Source organism: Nanorana parkeri, unplaced genomic scaffold, assembly GCF_000935625.1.
Source record: "Nanorana parkeri isolate BGI_ZX_2015 unplaced genomic scaffold, ASM93562v1 scaffold868, whole genome shotgun sequence".
Lineage (NCBI taxonomy): Eukaryota > Metazoa > Chordata > Amphibia > Anura > Dicroglossidae > Nanorana > Nanorana parkeri.
This window is the reverse complement of record NW_017307136.1, coordinates 632,530-651,052: the sequence shown is the minus strand read 5'-3', so window position 1 is coordinate 651,052 and position 18,523 is coordinate 632,530. Positions and strand designations below refer to the sequence as shown.

The 18,523-nt window shown below is 40.5% G+C and overlaps 1 protein-coding gene across 1 annotated transcript in view; it reads left to right on the top strand.

Moving 5' to 3' along the window:
• Positions 1-18,523, top strand: part of LOC108794566 (putative bifunctional UDP-N-acetylglucosamine transferase and deubiquitinase ALG13) — a 41,485-nt gene that overhangs the window by 1,566 nt on the left and 21,396 nt on the right. Inside the window, exons 2-15 of the mRNA XM_018565631.1 lie at positions 2,916-2,999; positions 3,435-3,485; positions 3,715-3,761; positions 5,521-5,593; positions 9,234-9,315; positions 9,646-9,823; positions 11,563-11,638; positions 13,091-13,199; positions 13,437-13,501; positions 14,925-15,025; positions 15,810-15,937; positions 17,200-17,252; positions 17,342-17,424; positions 18,233-18,346. Coding sequence (XP_018421133.1) covers positions 2,916-2,999; positions 3,435-3,485; positions 3,715-3,761; positions 5,521-5,593; positions 9,234-9,315; positions 9,646-9,823; positions 11,563-11,638; positions 13,091-13,199; positions 13,437-13,501; positions 14,925-15,025; positions 15,810-15,937; positions 17,200-17,252; positions 17,342-17,424; positions 18,233-18,346 — 1,244 coding nt within the window. The remainder of the gene's footprint in view (positions 1-2,915; positions 3,000-3,434; positions 3,486-3,714; positions 3,762-5,520; positions 5,594-9,233; positions 9,316-9,645; positions 9,824-11,562; positions 11,639-13,090; positions 13,200-13,436; positions 13,502-14,924; positions 15,026-15,809; positions 15,938-17,199; positions 17,253-17,341; positions 17,425-18,232; positions 18,347-18,523) is intronic.

The window sequence follows — 18,523 nt, the reverse complement described above, 5'->3', positions numbered from 1 at the left end:
CTCCTCCCTCTGCCCACACAGGCGGGGGGAGCAGCGGGGATCCAAGGAGAAGATGGAGCCGGTGTTGTCACTCTTCTTCCTGCCGGGCCGTAGCTGTGTTGGCCACCTGACTCCCCTGTTGCCATGGCGTCCTGTGCTCGCCGTGACTCCCCTGTTGCCATGGCGTCCTGTGCTCGCCATGGCAACAGGAATGAGGGGGCCAGGCAGGCCCTGGCTGCACCCCCTCTGAGCTGCACCCTAGGCAAGTGCCTCACTCGCCCCAAGGTAGCTACGGCCCTGCCCCCACCACCATGACAGCTGACCCCCATCCTTCCCTTTATTCTCTAAAACTAACCCACCCGCACTCTCCCCTCCATGTCTGCACACATACTATCCCATCACCATACCCCCTGACTTCAGCCAGCTCAATATTTTATACCAAAACTATCAATACAGGAGGAAAATGCAGACCCTACATTTGTTAGGATTTTCACGCTCAAATCAAAATTATGTAACGTGTATAAAGACATATTGATTGAGCATTAATTTGTTTTTAGGTCAAGGCGTTCTTGCCATCCTGTATCTTCCTAATATCCTGTAATAATGTACAGTTTTCAGTGTAATGTCTGTCAAATGTAAATGAACATAACTTTAGCTTACAGCAACTGTATATGTATATGTTATTCCATATAATTTCTCTAGTGGTAGGTGTGGTGTTTTTTGCTAGAACACACCTTACACTCTTCATCTCTTTAGAAAGCATAGCGTTCTGAACATATGCCCTATTTTTATCACTAACCTGAAATAACCAGGCTTGAGGGCCCATTCACACCATGTCCGGATCATCTCCGGACCCAAAATGCATCTTAATGTATCCCTATGCTATTTCTGGTCTCTGTTCACACCAGCGCAGTCTGTACCAGACCATAAAAATACTGTCTTATTTTGCCTGGTCTGGAATGCACTGGAACCCACTAGAACGCACCTGTAAAACCATTTTAAGCTAAAACAAAATACAAATTTCCAATCGCGTCAAAACGCAATGCACTGCGTTCCAGATCTGGTCTGGAAAATGGTGTGAACCTGCCCTTAAAAGTATGTAAGCAATAAAGATTCTGATTAAAACTGATGAGCAGAGTGCATTGTTACCTTTTATTTGGTCCGAAACTACTGGTTACGGAATTTATGGTATGGTTGCTATTCAGGGCTATAAATATATACACCCAGGAGTGGTCTGCAGGATGTAGTGGGTCTCTATCTTTCTAGAGCAGTGATTCTCAACCTGTGTAACCCCCAGACCCACATTTGTCCTTGGCCATTAAGTCGTGACCCAAGTCGCGCTGCAATGGAACGCATGGTATTGCTGTACTGTGCATACCGGTGTGTGCAATTGAACTGCGGGAGGGAGGTGGTTGTGCAAGGTTGCGTGGTACAGTGCAATAATCAAACGGCTGTTCGATTAAGGCACAGCACAAGTGTGAACTGGCCCTCCAAAAACACTGACAGACACACAACCACAGACTCAACCACACATACACACTCCAAAATAATGTTTTGACTTTTTTTTTTCTTTCAAGATCCACCCCGTCTCCCTACCTTACGGGAACAGGAGTGAATCCTCAGTCTGGGGGTCCAGTGTGGGCTGCTGTGCTGTGACGGAGCTCCATCCATATTTGCATTGCTTCTACAGCTCCCTTACCTTCCCTGTAGAGGTGCCAAGAGCCAGAATGTGATGTCACTCCAGTGCAGGCACCTCTACAGGACATGCAAGTGAGGTGTAAGCAATACATGTATAGATGGAGCTCCCTCGCGGCCCTAGCCCAACTAGAAAGGATGGTACATGAGTGAATGCATGAATCTATAACCAGCCTTTATAGCAGGGCGCACATTGGGAAGGCTTACAACAATACAAAACACAAAAATTCCCCAGCCTCAACCTGCCAGCCAGCCTGCAACCAAACAAATAGCCCTGTCAACAGTATGCGTTAAAATCAGAGGTTTTAGAGTTGCACAAACTTTTGGCCAAAAATATGTAGAAGCCCCACTGCCGCGCCAAGGCACCTCTGCAAAGTGTGGTCCTAACTCTATGTATCCGAGTCTCCAAGTGTGAGCATATTGATGAAGTCGATAAATTACATGCAGGTGTACCTGGAGGTATCCAACTCCTCCTAATGCACCTCCCACCCACAATTCTTTTGCCCGCATCGGAACGCGCAGTACCTCAATGCTGTGCGTTCCATTGCAGTGCAACTTGGGTCATGACTTAATGACCAAGGACAAATGTGGGTTCTGAGGTTACACAGGTTGAGAACCACTGTTCTAGAGGATAGGACAGAGTTTCTGGTACATGTAACTGTTTTTCTATAGTTTTTGTTTTTCCCCCCTCATTCCCATCATTGGCCCTCCCCAGGTAATAGTGCAAGCACACTTGAAATGACCCTGAAGTGGCAGTGGCTCTAAGGACTTGTTCACACCATGTCCTTTGAACTGCGTTTTTCTGCATACCACCGCACATTTATTGTGTGAACAGGGCAAATGAGACAAGTTATTTTCCATGTACCCCGTTCGCACCATATACTGTATTTGCAGTGGTTTGCTCAAAAGGGTAGTTCAACGAACATGGTGTAAGCAAGCCCCAAAAATCGGGCCACCTAGTTAAATATGTGTTAGTTTTAGCCAGCCCCATGCCGTTTTGTTGGCCAGCAAATGTGGTCTAATTTGTCTTTAGGAATGTACAGGCAGTGAGAGGGTTAGGCCTGAAATTGCCTACTCTGAGGCTGTGGTCACAATTTAAATTGAGACTACAGATTTACTTTAATTCTGACTTGCAAATTTCACAAAACTTCACTTGCAAATAAAGAGCGCATGATGCACATATTGAATATGTTTGTATCCAATTATATCTACTTGTGTGTTTATCATCTTTTTATTTTCAGCTCTTCTACTGCCAGATTCACCACCATGAGATTCGTAAATTATGTGTAGCTTTTATGAGGAAGAATGAAAAGCTATTTGACTCTGTGAGTTATCGGTGACTTTAAATTTAATTTTTAACCTGCTAAAGAATTAATACATTTTCATGTCAACTGTTTTGTTGCTATTAAGAAAAAGTAAACTAGACTGTAATGTCTATTCTATATCCATGCATGTGTGGCGCAATGGAAAATCTTCTTTTACTAGATTTTCTTAGGTGAGTGAGCTCCATTGTCCACCAGGTGGATCCATATATTAAGACTGCAGAGAGATATCGTGGCCTAGTAAAGAAGTAGTGTACAACTTCCTTGATGTATATCACGTCCTTAGGCTGCTGACCGCACTGGGGGACAGTGATTCGTGCTCCTTAAGCCACTGTGGCTGTAAAATCAGTGTAGCATTTTAAGGGAGAACATTTCCAGACGGTATTACACATTTTATGAGATCCCTCATCTAATCTTTTTTGTTTTATTTGTTTCTAGTATGTGGAAGGTCCTTTTGAAAAATACCTTCAGCGGTTAGAAGATCCAAAGGTAATGCATAATGCTGACTGTAGGTCATTTCACACAGATGGATTTGCTATTTGTGCGAATAATGGTTTGTACAGTTTGTGCTAAGGAAATGCTTGCTTGCTCTACCGGAGACTGATCAGAAAATATCCCCTAATGTCTCTCCATCTAATTGCATACAAATTTCTCTATTTTTTTTTCCGTTTGTTGCGTTTTCAATGTCCATTTTTATTTTGTCTTTTTGTTTTTTTAGGAAAGTGCTGGTCAGCTTGAAATAACTGCCCTTTCATTGATCTTTAAGTGAGTAGCCAAACGGAAATGGAGAACTCTAATGCTATCCATACAATATCGGTTTTCTGAACGTGTCAACTACTTTTAGCTAGCTTTTGATCCTACCGCCAACAATTTTGCTTGTTTAATATTTTTAATGCAAAATGCTGGTCGGCAGCCTTGCTCTATTCTGTCACTTCTACATTTCAAATCTTGTAGAAATTGCTAATAAAAATGTCACCACTTCTGTCAGATTTGCTTCTGGGCTAAAATGCTCTGCTCCACCTTTGTTGAAAGGCTCCTGCACCCTTGCTGATAATGCCAGTCATATATCCCCCCACACACTGTCTGCATAAGTGATAAGAAATTGCTCTAATGGGCAAAAACACATTTTTAGTTTAGAGGAAAGGGTTACATTGTTTTTATTGCAATCTATGCCATCCTGTCCTGGTGGTGACCTTTCTTGTGCTGGTGTCACAGGTCCAGGAGTTGAGGGAAACCTCCGTTTGGGTCACAGGGAAAAAAACCTCATAGCAATAATTGGCTGCTGTTTAAATGTATAAACCACAAAGGATTGGTGCAACTGGTTGGAGTAGTTCATTAGACATTACAAACCTTCCCCAGCAATCTATTTTGCTAGGCAACCCCATAAAATGTAATTTTTGGTGGTGCAGTTTCAAGTGTCCTTGATGTTCCAGGAGTTGTTCGTGTCAGCCCCAAGGCAATTCTCAATCTCTACTAAACATTAAGGTGATGAGGAAAGAGCTCTTTTAAAAACTGTTTTGTTGAAGTATATTTGAGGAGTAACATCTTGTATATCTAGGGCAGGGGTCGGCAACCTCCGCACTCAAGATGTGTTGAGACTACAATCCCATCAAGCCTCTGAGAGCGATGTCTGTGGCTGTCAGTCTTGCAAGCCCTCATGGGACATGTAGTTCCACAACAGTTGTAATTCCAAAGTTGCTTACCCCTGTTCTAGGGTATTTTATCAAATACATCATCTGTTTGCTCTCTAAATGTGATGCATCTCCTGATGGGTGTTTTGGTGCCCTGACCGGGCTGCTAATTGAAGCAGATAGTGCTGCCATGGTTGTCTGCACCAATTTAACTCCTTTAAGAATAGGTGAAAGAGGGAAATGATGGAAAGCAGAGACATTGTAGGCACACAGAAGTCCAATGAAGGCTGCCCTCTTACCTACGTAAAACAATCAATGACACATTCTTCTATGAACTCAAGACTGGGATGAAATTACATTGGATATCTGAAAGTATGGCATTTGGGGAGCATATGCATTATGAAATAGGCGTGGACTTTGACTACCCCATTCTTGACTGTCCTGAGATGTGGGCAGAATGTTTTGAGGAGGACAAATACAAAAGGAGCCAATTACTGATGCAATACTAGGAAATGTTGTATATCTGCTTTGTTATACCTGTACTGTAAGTGGTATTGTATATCTGTGTTTTTATGAGCTGCTATTTAGGTTGCCAAATAGTGAAATATATTTTACTTTATTTGCACGTATGTAAAGTAAGCATTGTTGCCACCAGCAAAGTGTTTTGTGGTGATTTTATATTTTACTTGCCTACCCTTTTAAGCATTGAAGGACCAATAATAGAAGGTCAAACTAAAACAATTAGTTAATATAAGGTTTAATAAAAGAATGAGGTTAAACGTAACTCATGGAATAAGTTTATATACTCTAATTTCATAGCTTTTGATCATATTAATGATGATTGGATTGTTTTGAATAACACAAAATATTTAATTCTTTTTTCTACCTCCCAGTCAGAACTTTATTTTGTATAAAAGTCCCGGAAAACCACCTACATATGCAACTGATATTAACTGTGATGGAAAGGTAGGCTTCACAGAGGTGGTGGTGGTGATTCGTGTGCGTATATGTTCTCACTATACAGTGCTTACAATATACAGTATGTAATAGTATTGTTTATAGGAACAGCGTTGGGATCAGGTATGCAGGACTTCTAGTAATTATTTCACTAAAAATTAAACTTGTGTGGCACGACATGCATGTTATTTGACTTCAAGGTTTGCAGTGAGCCATATAGATTTTTTTATTTTTTTTAGGGGTGATGTATAAAAGCAGTGTACCACATGCTCCTGGTTGCCTTATTGCAAGGAAATTATGACCTGTTTTAAAGCAAAAAATAAATTAAAAAAATTATATGTAGCCGCATTAGTGCATTTGTAGCAAAAACTGGACTGTCCATAAAAAAAATGAGCCCGAGGAGTACAGCGTGGGCTGTGGATTGATGGAGGGAAGGTATCATCAAAGGAAAAAATGTGATAGTGATGCAAATGGCTGACAGTGACATTCTCTTTCATGTCCAATAGACTTCTCATTCTTGGTTCAGTTTTTCTTTTCTCTTTCTAAATGTGTTTGTAATTCCCCTCCAAGAATGATGTCTCACAGGCATGCAGATGTTCTCCTCTGTGTTTAATGTATAGCTATACAGATTTTTATACCATTTTTACCAGGGTAAAATTGGCTGTACTTTCATTGTATGAGCTATGCCACATTACAGTACAAATATCTGCTTAGATGAACAAGGAAGATAAACTTGCACAGTTGATGCAGTACTGCTTTTGAGCATAATTAGAGACCTACTGAGTGATGCCTGTAATGTGACCTTTGGGCACTAGGCTTTGCCTGTGGGTCAGTGGATCCTCTGGTGGCCCCATGGGATCAGTAGAATCTGACCTAGGACTATCCTCCTCTGAAACCCCTTTTTCATTTTATTATGAAGGTTTGAGATGGAGGGCATTCCAATGATTGTTGGAACTTCCAACTGGCTGAGGAGGATGTGGTACTACAACCCGATTTAATCTTCAGTCACACCATCCTGGAACCACTTTCCTTCCTACGTTTGTTTTTTTTTTGCAGCGTTTCACCTCAACCAGGACATTGTTCTTAATCTCTTATGTACAGCTCGAGTACTTTAAGTGCATCACTAGGAATTTTCCCTTCTCTGTCCGAATGTCATTCACAATGTTCAGGTGTTTCTCTCAGCAATTGCTTAGTAAGACTGCCCGTCATTCTTGATGATTCAGCTTCTCCTTTCAAAATTTCTCAGTGATTTAGATACATTGTTAAATGCTCTAGGGACCCAGTGTGGCTAACACTTGGTGCTGTTCAAATCTTTGCCTTGGTTGCTGAGCTAGTGTAGTAGATGGCTCACCCACTACCCCCACTGCTGTTCGACCACACTGCTGGCAAGAAGACAAATCTACAACTGGCTCCAAATCACCGTGCAGGGGGGAGAGGGAATTCACACAGAGCCCACACAACTGCTGCCCTGCCTCCTCTGAAAGCTGCCAGGATGGAACATCTGTACTTGGGAGGCTGAGACCAGACTTGCCGTATGGCTGACTACTATTTCACTGGAGAGAGAGACTACAGTAATAGCATTTTACTTGTTTTGTTGTAAATGATGGCATGCTGGAGAAAAACATTGCAATTCACAAAAGCACAATCCTACAAAAATATAAACAAGCTGCTACACTAGTGTTATAGCTGGGGTGTGGTGTTGTGGCCTTGTGTTTTTTTTGTGAATGATTGTTCTTCTCTCCAGCCTGCTATCATTCACAATAAACAAGCCAACCGCTACTACTGTACACTCTCTCCTCTAAATATGTGGCCACTGTTAAGCAGGTCTGATCTAAGTAATTTTGGTCCATCAAAGTCACTTTTCTGTACAAGGAAGGTGGCAGAGGTGGTACAGGGCTGGAAGAGTAGATGGAGCACTACAGATTGAAGCGGGGAGGTAGCTTCAGTGCGGTTTGTAGTTCATCCATAGGAATTCCCTTAAATATGGCTTCAGTCAGTGGTGGAGCTACAGCCAGCAAATGCAAAATATTTTTTTTCCAAACCACTGCACACATTTTGGATGGAGTTCCTTGGGGCATTAAACAAGGATTTTCGAGTTTTGGTGATACTTCTTTGGGGTCAAGGTTCCACCTCTTCCTGTTATGGTCTACTCTATTAGGCCACTCTGATTGGGTCTGCCTGTCAGTTTTTCTGGTGGACTCAATCGGATGCTTAATGGGCGTCTGTTTACAGCTGGTTCCCCCTACCTCTGGCCAGGCCCGGGGAAACAGATGTATCAGAGATTACTGCTGTAATCAGCCTGTGTAAAAGGGACCTTCGATGCCACGTGTGTGTGTGTGTGTGTGGTTTTTTTTTTTCCCCAGCTTTAACTGTTTTGAGACTTTTAAACTGAGTTTTGTTTTAAGCAGCTGAGTTGCTAGAATGATTTTTAGTTACTTGTTGAATTGTTCTGTGTTTTTGAGTTTTGCTAAACCTCTGTGAACTGGTCTGTATCTTATTTGTATTTATTTTGCTGGTAAAGAGCATGATCTCTTGAACGCCTTATGTGCCAGCTACTGAACTCTTTTAGACAGTTGAGTAGAAAAATTGCTGAAAAATGCCCAGAAAATAAAGCTGAAGATTAGAATATAAAATGTAGTTTTTTCCAGGTTTTGCTATTGCGAAATAGTCTGAGAATATGGGGGTAGACCCTGAATCTTGACCTGATAAATTACTTTGTGCAAATGAAAAGTATTGTGTACAGTATTAAACCAAGTTGGCTAATAAGGGTGCAGTTGCCTATTGCAGGATGAAACCTAACACAGATGGCTCAAACAGTAGACATACTGACAGCTGTAGGAGTGCTTAAGTGCATACATAATATATGTTTGACTAACCCAATATTTCTCTAACCTTTTGATTAATTTATTGCTTGTGTGCTTCAAATCACTGCAATTTTATAGATGGCATTTCATTATTATCCTAGAAGAAATCTCAGTCTGTAAATATCCCAGTTCATTCTCATATTGCATACCAGGTTTTTTTTAGTAGTGCTGCTGTCTGGTCCACATGCTTTTCCACGTGGAGTCTTTTCTAGAGATGTTCTAGTAGCTTTAGACAATACAACTTTTCTTTACTGTTCAGATTTAGATATCCCTGCACCCTACCAATTGAACCAGCTTGTAACAGTCTAGGGCAGGGATAGGGAAACGCTGGCCCTCAAGCTGTGGTGAACTACAAATCCTATCCATCTGCCTCCCAGAGTCATGCCTTTTTGCTGTCAAGATTCTTGCAATAACACATGGGACTTGTAGTTCCACAGCAGCTTGAGGGCTAGAGTTTGCCTAACCCTGGACTAAGACATACAGATGTGAACATATAATGCCATGGACTATTCTGCCCATGGAGAATCTGTGTGTTAGAATATTCTGCTTTTCGAGATACATTGGGTGATCCAGAAGGTTGAAAATGAATCTTATTACCAGCAGTGAAGATGCATTTCAATCATAAATTAAGGGTTGTTTAAAAAAAATTAATCAGAAGTAGCTAAGCATTTTGCTTGGTGCTTTCATCACCTGTTGGTGAATAAGGATTGTTTAGTGCTTGGTTATGACCCATTTAGTTTTGTATTGTTTGGTGCTGTCTAGTTTGTTTTTCTTTTGTATTGCAGATAATGTTGTGTTGTTCCACCAATGGTCACTATGACTCAGTGTTTACAAAAAATTTTCAAACAACTGCTGCAATTTGCCAAGGTATGCATGTTTTATGCACTGTAGTTATGATGCCCATTTTATTTTAAGTTGTACTTCAGAATTTATTGGCCATGTTTGTGAAACCATTTGAGAAAGATGTAAAAGCCTTTGCCATAGACCCCTAAATAAATGTGTTACCCCCTACTTGTTCAGAAGGGATTAAATTGATTAAGTTCTCGAGAGAGGATTAATTTACCATTTTACTAGTCTCCAGTCCAGACTGCAGATCTATTAGTTTCAAACACATTAGATTAAAAACTGATTTAAAAGGAACCCATTTTGCTTTTACAAAATTGTGAGATATATGTCTATTGTCTCTTTATTTCATAGCTGTTCTCTATGAGTGCCTATACAGAGATGTGTTTGGCGTGGATGAGCGCGAACTGATTGCAGCCGTTGAGCTTTTTCGGAGTGGCACAAAAAAGAATCGTAACAGTGCATCTACTGGCAGTGAAGATGCCAATTATGATTGTACAGCAGATTATAACAAGACATTAACTGACATCAGGTATCTCTTCGGGTACTATTGAGGACATATACAAAAAACTAAAACACACAGTGTTGATTTTGTGTTTAAAGCTTGGTGCCTTTTATATACATAATGGAGCATTTATTGTGTTATGTTCTGGGATATCTTGAACTCCATCTGAGAAATTACCCTCCACTTCTGAAAAACATTTTATCTTCCTGTTAATATGCCATGTCAGAAAAGCAGTTATAGGGAGCAGCTTTGTTTTTAGCAGCTAAAGGAGCTAAGGCCCCGTTCACACCAAGCGGTTTCATCGCATGGATTTTTCCACTTTGAAAAGCCAACATTTAAAATCCAATACATTCCTATGTGGGCAGTTCCAATATGGCTGGCGCCCGAAATGCTCCCTAAGCTACCTTTGTAGCGCTGATCAGCACAACTTCCATATAGACTTTAATGAAAATGCGCTGATTAGCGTATTTTTTAAATGCTTTTCATTGCTGAAACGTGTATAAAAACGTGCTTCAAAAAAAAGGCTGTCGCTCTGGTGTGAATGGCACCTAATAGAGGCAGGCACGGCACCGTAGGCATGTGTTTCTCCTGGATACAAAATGTTTGACATCCAAGATCTTTTTAACATCTAGACCTCAATACTGATGCAGCTTTTGGATATACTGGTCTGGTCCATTGATATCTGATGCCATTTCCATTTGGTGGCAGAAGATGTGGGTCTCTAAAAGGGGCTTTTTTTTTGTGGTTTTTTTTTTTTTTTTTTTTTTTAATGAAACCTAGCAGGTAGATCACTTAAAGGCAGACCTTCAGGCAAAATATACAAAAAGGTAAAATGAATAGCTCATTACTCCAATATTTGCCTTTGATGCGTGTGTGTGTGTGTGTGTTTCCTGGCTCACTTGCTGTCTTACATCATACAACCCATTTTTCTCTGGGCCTAAGTCTTTCTTGACCGAACTGTCCTGTCTGTGCCTGGACAGGGAAATAAGTAGCACCGAGATGAGCTCATCTTTCTGTTACTCTGCTTTTTCTTTCTATAAACATGCTTCTTGTTAGCGCATGAGCGGATTGGCTCCTTGTACTGCATATTCCTATCGCACTATTCCTACGGATGTGCAGGGATTGCAAGAGGATGCCACCAGGTCATATTCAGGTACTTGAACTGCATGCATTTTAAAAATGTATTTATTTTATATCTGCCTAAATTCAAATTTAGGTCAGATGTACAATAAAATATATACCGAATATATATACAATGAAAATAAGACCTACCCCGAAATTAAGACCTAGTTGTGACTATTCCCAGGGTCGGTGGTGGCATAAAGGGGAACTTAAAGAGTAGAGAATCAGCGGTGTCAACGAAGGCAGCGCTAGAGGAAGCGAGGCGGCAGTGCAGGGAGCAGAGCCACATAAGCCGATGTTTCCTCTAAGCGCCGACTCCTGTCACAGGCGGAGTTATACCAAATGCACTCTGCCTGTGAGGAATCTATAGTGAAAGTGTGCTTCGCTGGTTACCAAATTGCTCTAGGAAAGGTATGGCAGCCCTGATTGCCCTGATCACCCTATTCTTAACTTTGCCATTTTGGATTATTTCATTTGGATTTGCATTAACTTTTGGATAGTTATACATAAAAAAAGGACCTACCCCGAAAATAAGACCTAGTGGGTTTTTTTGAGCCCAAAAAAATATAACAGTGTCTTCTTTTCAGGGAAACTGTGAGAATTCAAAGAATTTTAATTTTCCCATACTAATTTTGTTCTTTCAGGACAGAAGATTGGGAAAAGAAAGGTGGTGAGACTTCAATAGAGGAGAAATTAAAGAGCAATGCAGAAGAAGCAAAGGTAAGGTAACTGTTGATCAACCATCTGCCACCCCTCTAACCCCCCCACACCTTTTTATAAAAAAAGACACCCCTTTTACAAGTCAAAAGTCGTACTGTTCAAAAAATACCCAAGCTTGCAAATGCTGTTTTGCCTGAATGGTCACAAATTCTCACACTCCAAACTATTAGGTGCATAGGCGTCATGATCAGGTATCATTAAATGTTTTTTTGGCTTTGCTGGAGCCATATGTCAGAATAAAACTCACTTGTAAAGGTTAAAGCTACATAGGTGTAGTGTTAAAGGAAATCTAAATATATATTTATATACCTTATCACTACATATTAGGTCTTATGCATATATAGATATAGTCCAAAAGTATTGGGACACCCCAAATCATTGGATTCAGGTGTTCTGTGAAATTTCTTGCTATTAAATATTCCACGGTCAAGCAGTATTATAACAAAGTGGAAGAAACTGGGAACAGCAGCAACTCAGCCACGATGTGGTAGGCCATGTAAAATGACAGAGCAGGGTCAGAGCATGCTGAAGCACGGAAGTTGCCAACTGTCTGCAGAGTCAATAGCTACATGGCCATGGCCAAGCATCTGCATCAAGCCTTACATCACCAAGTGCAATGCAAAGCATCAGATGCAGTGATGTAAAGCACGCCACCACTGGATTCTAGAGAAGTAGAGACGTGTTCTCTGGAGTGACAAATCACGCTTCTCTGTCTGGCAATCCGATGGACGTGTCTGGGTTTGGCGGTTGCCAGGAGAACGGTATTTGCCTGACTGCATTGTGCCAAGTGTAAAATTTGGTGGAAGAGCGATTTATGGTGTGGGGTTGTTTTTCAGGGGTTGGGCTTGACCCCTTAGTTCCAGTGGAGGGAACTCTTAAGGCATCAGCATACCAAGACATTTTGGACAATTTCATGCTCCCAACTTTGTGGGAACAGTTTGGGTATGGCCCCTTCCTGTTTCAACATGACTGCACACCAGTGCACAAAGCAAGGTCCATAAAGACATGGATGAGCGAGTTTGGGGTGGAGGAACTTGACTGGCCTGCACAGAGTCCTGACCTCAACCCTATAGAACACCTTTGGGATGAATTGGAGCGGAGAATGCGAGCCAGGCCTTCTCGTCCAACATCAGTACCTGACCTCGCAAATGCGCTTCTGGAAGAATGGTCAAACATTCCCATAGACACACTCCTAAACCTTGTGGATGCCTTCCCAGAAGAGTTGAAGCTGTTCTAGCGGCAAAGGGTGGGCCAACTCAATATTGAACCCTACGGACTAAGACTGGGATGCCGTTAAAGTTCATGTGCGTGTAAAGGCAAGCGTCCCAATACTTTTGGCAATATAGTGTTTGTTTTTTTTTCTTTTGAATGTTTTGTGGGACATTTGTCAGAATTAACTTTAGTAATTATCAGCTGCTACAGAAAATCTAAAATTTAACATGATTTTTATAGACAACAGAAAATCCCAACAAGATGCCTTTCCCATATAAAGTGTTAAAAGCACTTGACCCAGAAATCTACAGGAATGTAGAATTTGATGTCTGGCTGGACAGTCGAAAAGGTAAGCATGTGGCTAACTTAGTGGAAGCCCTGTGATCAATCGTTTTCTTATATTGTGTTTATAAAATCCTTGCCTATAATAGAGGTATTAGAGAATTCCGGTTCTTGTGTTTTTGGTATGGGCTTACACTTTTCATTTGTTTTTATATTTCACTTTTTATATTTTTCATTTCACTTTTTATTTGTTTTATATTTAAGCATTCCATTGATCAGTTATTCTTTTTCTATGATTTCGCAGAACTCCAGAAAACTGAATATATGGTCTTTGCAGGAAGGCAATATTGTTTGGGGGACAAATGTCAGGTGAGTGAATAATGCAGATTGCTTTGTTAGCTTAGTGTAACTGTCACTTTATGATGGTCAGCACAGTGGCTTAATGGTTAAGATTTCTGCCTGGCAGCACTGAGGGTCCCTGGTTCAAATTCAGGTCAAGACACTATCTGCAAGGAATTTACATGTTGTACCTGTGGGCTTCCTCCAGGTTCCTTCCACACTCCAAAGACATGCTGGAAGGTTAATTGGCTCCTGTCTAAATTGGCCCTGTATTCGTGTGCAATGGGGGCCTTTAGATTGTAAGCTTCTTGATGGCAGGGACTGATGTGAATGTACAGTATGTAAATTGTCAGTGCTATATAAAAATAAATTCTTCAACAAAAAGGAATTGTACATATAGCCCTCAAATGCAGGATTTACCACCCTTGCAGTAAGGGCAATATGTGAAACATTTCCTGGATCTGGCCACCGTGTGATAAACATCCACACTTCCCACTCACCGGAACATTCTGACCATAAAATTATAAATGGCCAAATGTAGCCTACCTCTCTCCACTTATCATGCGCTCCTCAACTTATCCAGAACTTTTCTCCTCCTTCTGTCCTCCACTCTTCACCAGCTCACTTCTGATCTTCACCGCCTTTCTCCACCACTAGTTTTTTCAGAATGCTGCCTCATTAGAAATGCTCTTCAGAAACATTCAATCTCAGGGGAAATTATGTAAAAAAAATGCCATAGTGTACTAAATAGATTAAAAAAACTTATTGAAAAGAATTAAAAACACTCGCATAAAATCACTGGAAGTCACTATGTGCCTGCTGTATCAATAATTGTTTGCTTGTGCAGGCGCAATGACATCAGCATGCAGACGCCTATCTATTTAATACTTTAAGTTTTTATCTACTTCCAACACTATGGGATTTTTCACTTAATCTCCCCTGGGACTGAATGTTTCTGGGGATGTTTGTTTCTAAAGAGGCAGCAAGAGGCCGCAATCTGAAATGACTAGTGGTGGAGAAAGGCGGTGAAGATCGGAAGTGAGCTGGTGAAAAGTGGAGACGGAAGGAGGAGAAAACTTCTGGATAAGTTGAGGAGCGCAAGTAGAAAGAGGTAGCCTACATTTTGACCATTTACAATTTGATGGTCAGAATGTTCCGGTGAGTTTGGATGTTTATCACATGTTGGTTGCTGGATCAGGGGAGAAGTTTCACAGAGAGCACTTCATCTGATTCTGGTTTAATCCCAGTATACGGGTGGAAGTAAATATAAATATAAAATATAAACAAAACATTGCCTACCACTTCCCAGGCAAGGACAGTGAAATGGGTGATGGCTGCATTTGAGACTTGACTATAAGGCTCTATACTATTTGTTGGGAGGGCTTTGCTGAATTTTTTTATATGATGATACAGTTGCACTTAAAACATTTTACTGCTTGCAATTGTTGTATAGGTACGCTTAGAGCCTGGTGGACGATACTATAACGCCCATATCCAAGAAGTTGGGCATGACAGCAATTCTGTAACTGTGTTTATTGAAGAGCTTGCTGAGAAGTAAGTTGTTCATATTCCATACTGTATTTAGTGTTAAGTTTACTGCACAGAACCCACATCTTGATCTATGTCCTTAATGATTACCTAAAGCTTCCTTTTCCACCTGTGCACTCTGAGGGGCTCCTTATCCTTAGCCGCCTCCCAGCCGGGGGCTTTCTGGGTCTGAGCAGGCGTATTTAAACATCCCACCAGGTACGCCCACTTGCGCATGTGAGCGGGAAACTGCCTAAAGTCAAACAGGGAGTGATGCCTGTTACCATACAAGCTGTTCTCTCCGAACACTTAAAATGCATATGGATGTTCCAGGAGGACGTAATGGCAGCCCACAGCTTTCCATCCCATCTTTTAAAAATTAGCTTGTATAGAAAAGCTATCAGTTTATGCTGTTTTTCTATGGCAGCACAATATCTCCAAGCCCCTGGACAGTAGCCCTTTGCTAGTTTCAGGTGTGTGGTTGCCATTGCTAACGTTGGAGGCCTTCATATTGAATGACTGTGATAAACCTCCAGTGCCTGGGTTGTTTATCCTTTTATGTTTCTAGATTACATATGTTCAGTTGATAAAAATAAAAGTAGAGCTTTGATGGCCACTGAAACCTGTAACTTTTAATGATTAAATGAGGTGATTTGACATCTCTGCTTATGGGGTTTTTGGATTTCTATCAGGCTATTTCTACTGCTCCATGATAAAATAGCATTGTGTGTGTGTGTCCTGTTTGATCTCTTACATAAACTTCACTTTAATATCCATATACCTTGGATGACTTCCTTTCTTTATTTCCCAGGCACATTGTGCCACTTGCCCATTTAAAACCGGTGACTCAAGTGATTCCAGTTCCTGCCTGGAATTCATCCACTAATCGGAAAAGTACAAACTACCAGAAAATACCTGCGGGTTTCAACAATGACCTAGGTTTGTACTTTATTTCTAATGTGTTTCCTGGTTTTGTTCCTCTATACACATTTTATACATGGTTTTACTTGCATAGAGTTTTTTGCCAGAGCCTGACAAATTTGAATGTTGTAAAATCCAAAGTTGGGATCCATTTGTTTAACATGCAATTTTCTTGAATTGTGCTGTGATCTTGTGGTTCACAAAGCATTTTCAGTAAGCATCATACCTTTTAGGGGTTTGGCATAATTTGAGATTTCTCCATCTAAAATAAGAGCATGCAATAGACACTGATTACAGGCAGTCCCCGAGTTATGAACAAGATAGGGACTATAGGTTTGGTCTTAAGTTGAAACAGGTACATTTTTTTCAGTGCAACTCCAGCCAAAATGTTTTTGTTTTGGATGGCATAGGGAAGGGTTTACCCCCTGCAAAGTTTGTTTTGCAGTATGTGTGCCCCTGTTCAGAAGATTTCACCTCACTTTCTGTCCCTGTGGCAATTGGATTTTGAAAATGTTGGGTTGTCGTGGAAACAAGGCTTGGTGATAAAGCTTCAGTGGAGACATCTTTTTCCAATGATCACTTACAGGAGTAAATTTCCCTTCCTAGGGGTAGATTTCCTTTCACTTCCTGTTGTCTCAAGGACAGCAAGTGAGATTAAATCTTTCTAATGAGGATACAGACACTAGTAAAAACCTCAGTGACCCGGAAGAGGTGGGCACCCCTTGTCTGCACCTCTAACGAGAGCTAATTTCCTGTAATGTACGTACAGTACTACAAACCAGACCCAAAAAGGCCGGCACTTCTTGTCAGCGCTGTAGCATTACAACTACCCCTGCTATACAGTAATGGCCTCCGTTTTTGTAAGTAGAAGTTGTATGTAAGTCGGATGTATGTATCTCGAGGACTTCCTGTATAGGCAAATTATTTTACAGGGGTTTTTTTTCTCTCCACATGCTATTGTTGCAGCATTGGTAAATCTGCATGCATGCTGTGGGAGGCATGTTGTATATGTGAAGTGAAAAAAAAAAACATGACAGGAGCACTGTTAAATTGTACTTGTAAGCAGGTGTAAACCTTTCTGGTTGGAAAGCTTTGTGAATCATGTTTAATATCCTAGGGGAGATTTCCAGATATTAAATGGGCAAGTATTCTAAAATTGCTAAGCTGCTTCTGGAACAGTGTACACATGAGAATAAAATGCACAAATCTGGGTGGGTATTTTTGTTCAGTCACTGTGACCTTAAAATATGTAGTAGGAAACCTTTTTTTTTTTTTTTTAGAGCTTGATCTGAAATCCCGGAAGAGGCTATTCAAAAAAGTACGTGGGAAAGAGGTCTGTATAAATCAAATTTGAATGTAGCTATGAAGGCGATGCCAAGCCAAAAACACAAACCTCTCCTATCTGATTTAATTCACTTCCAGGCTCCACCAAATATAACATCTTATGAACACTTCCAACCTCTCCAATCTCCACGTCGTCAAAGCCGAGGATTTGGCATATCAAAGTAGGTATTAACAAATTGCAATAATATGAACCTTGGTAAAGATTACTTTTGTGTTTTTTTGTTTTTTTTTAGACCACATGACAGGGCAGTAAATATGTGTATGTACTTGGATAATTTAACATGGAATCTTCTTCTGTAAGTGTTTTTTTTTTATTGCTATCATTCTGCTATTAAACAAAAGTATTGCTGTATCCTCTGGCAAGGTTTTTTTAAAAAATTTTTTAACCTCGACTTCATGTTCCAATTACCACAGAGGAACTGAGAGGAAATGGTCTACCCTGCAAGAATGGAGAGATGCATGCCAATCTATACCTGGCAGAGGTCCTAACCCTACCATACTCTGTCCAAATCCCAGATTTAAAATTCGTGCTTGCTGAGGTTCCGCTTAACTTTAAATGTACCAGCAGTGGAACTGAAAACAACATAGCTTTGGTAGTTCTATATCTATCTTACTGGCATAAATTGCACAGAAAGTTAAATTTGATAAACTACTGGAACCAGTTAGACTTCAAACAAAATCAGCAAGGTGCACCTGTATTTCCAAATCACATTATTATTTTCTGCAGAGTGATAACAAAAATACTGCCCCTTACTACATATATTTGAATTATGAATTTAGGGTTTTTGATCTCTGAAGCAAATTGGTAATTTTGATCATTCAGATGTTTAGGTCTTTAAAAAAAAATAAACAAAACCTTTTTAAAAAAAAAGGGAAATATAACTTTTTTTTATTCCTGGTTTGTACTTGAGTGAATTTTTGTTAATGTAACTTGCGTACATATGCATTTTATGTTTCTCATATTCAAAGGTCTTCACCTCGATATATTGACAGACATGCCATAATGAGTCCAGAGATCCCTTTTTACCACAGTCCAGGCAAGAGGTGTTACCAGAGTTTTGATAATTATACTTATCGGACACGGTAAGCAATTAAAACCATAATTGTTTTGGTACAAAGGATCAATTCTGCCCTTGTGCAATAACACAACCCTAGTCAGATATATTGGATACAACAGAAAAGAGAAACAGCAGTGGTATAGAAAGGTAATATTTTATATAGCATATTAAATGGCAATTTATCATGCAGTAGAAAATGATC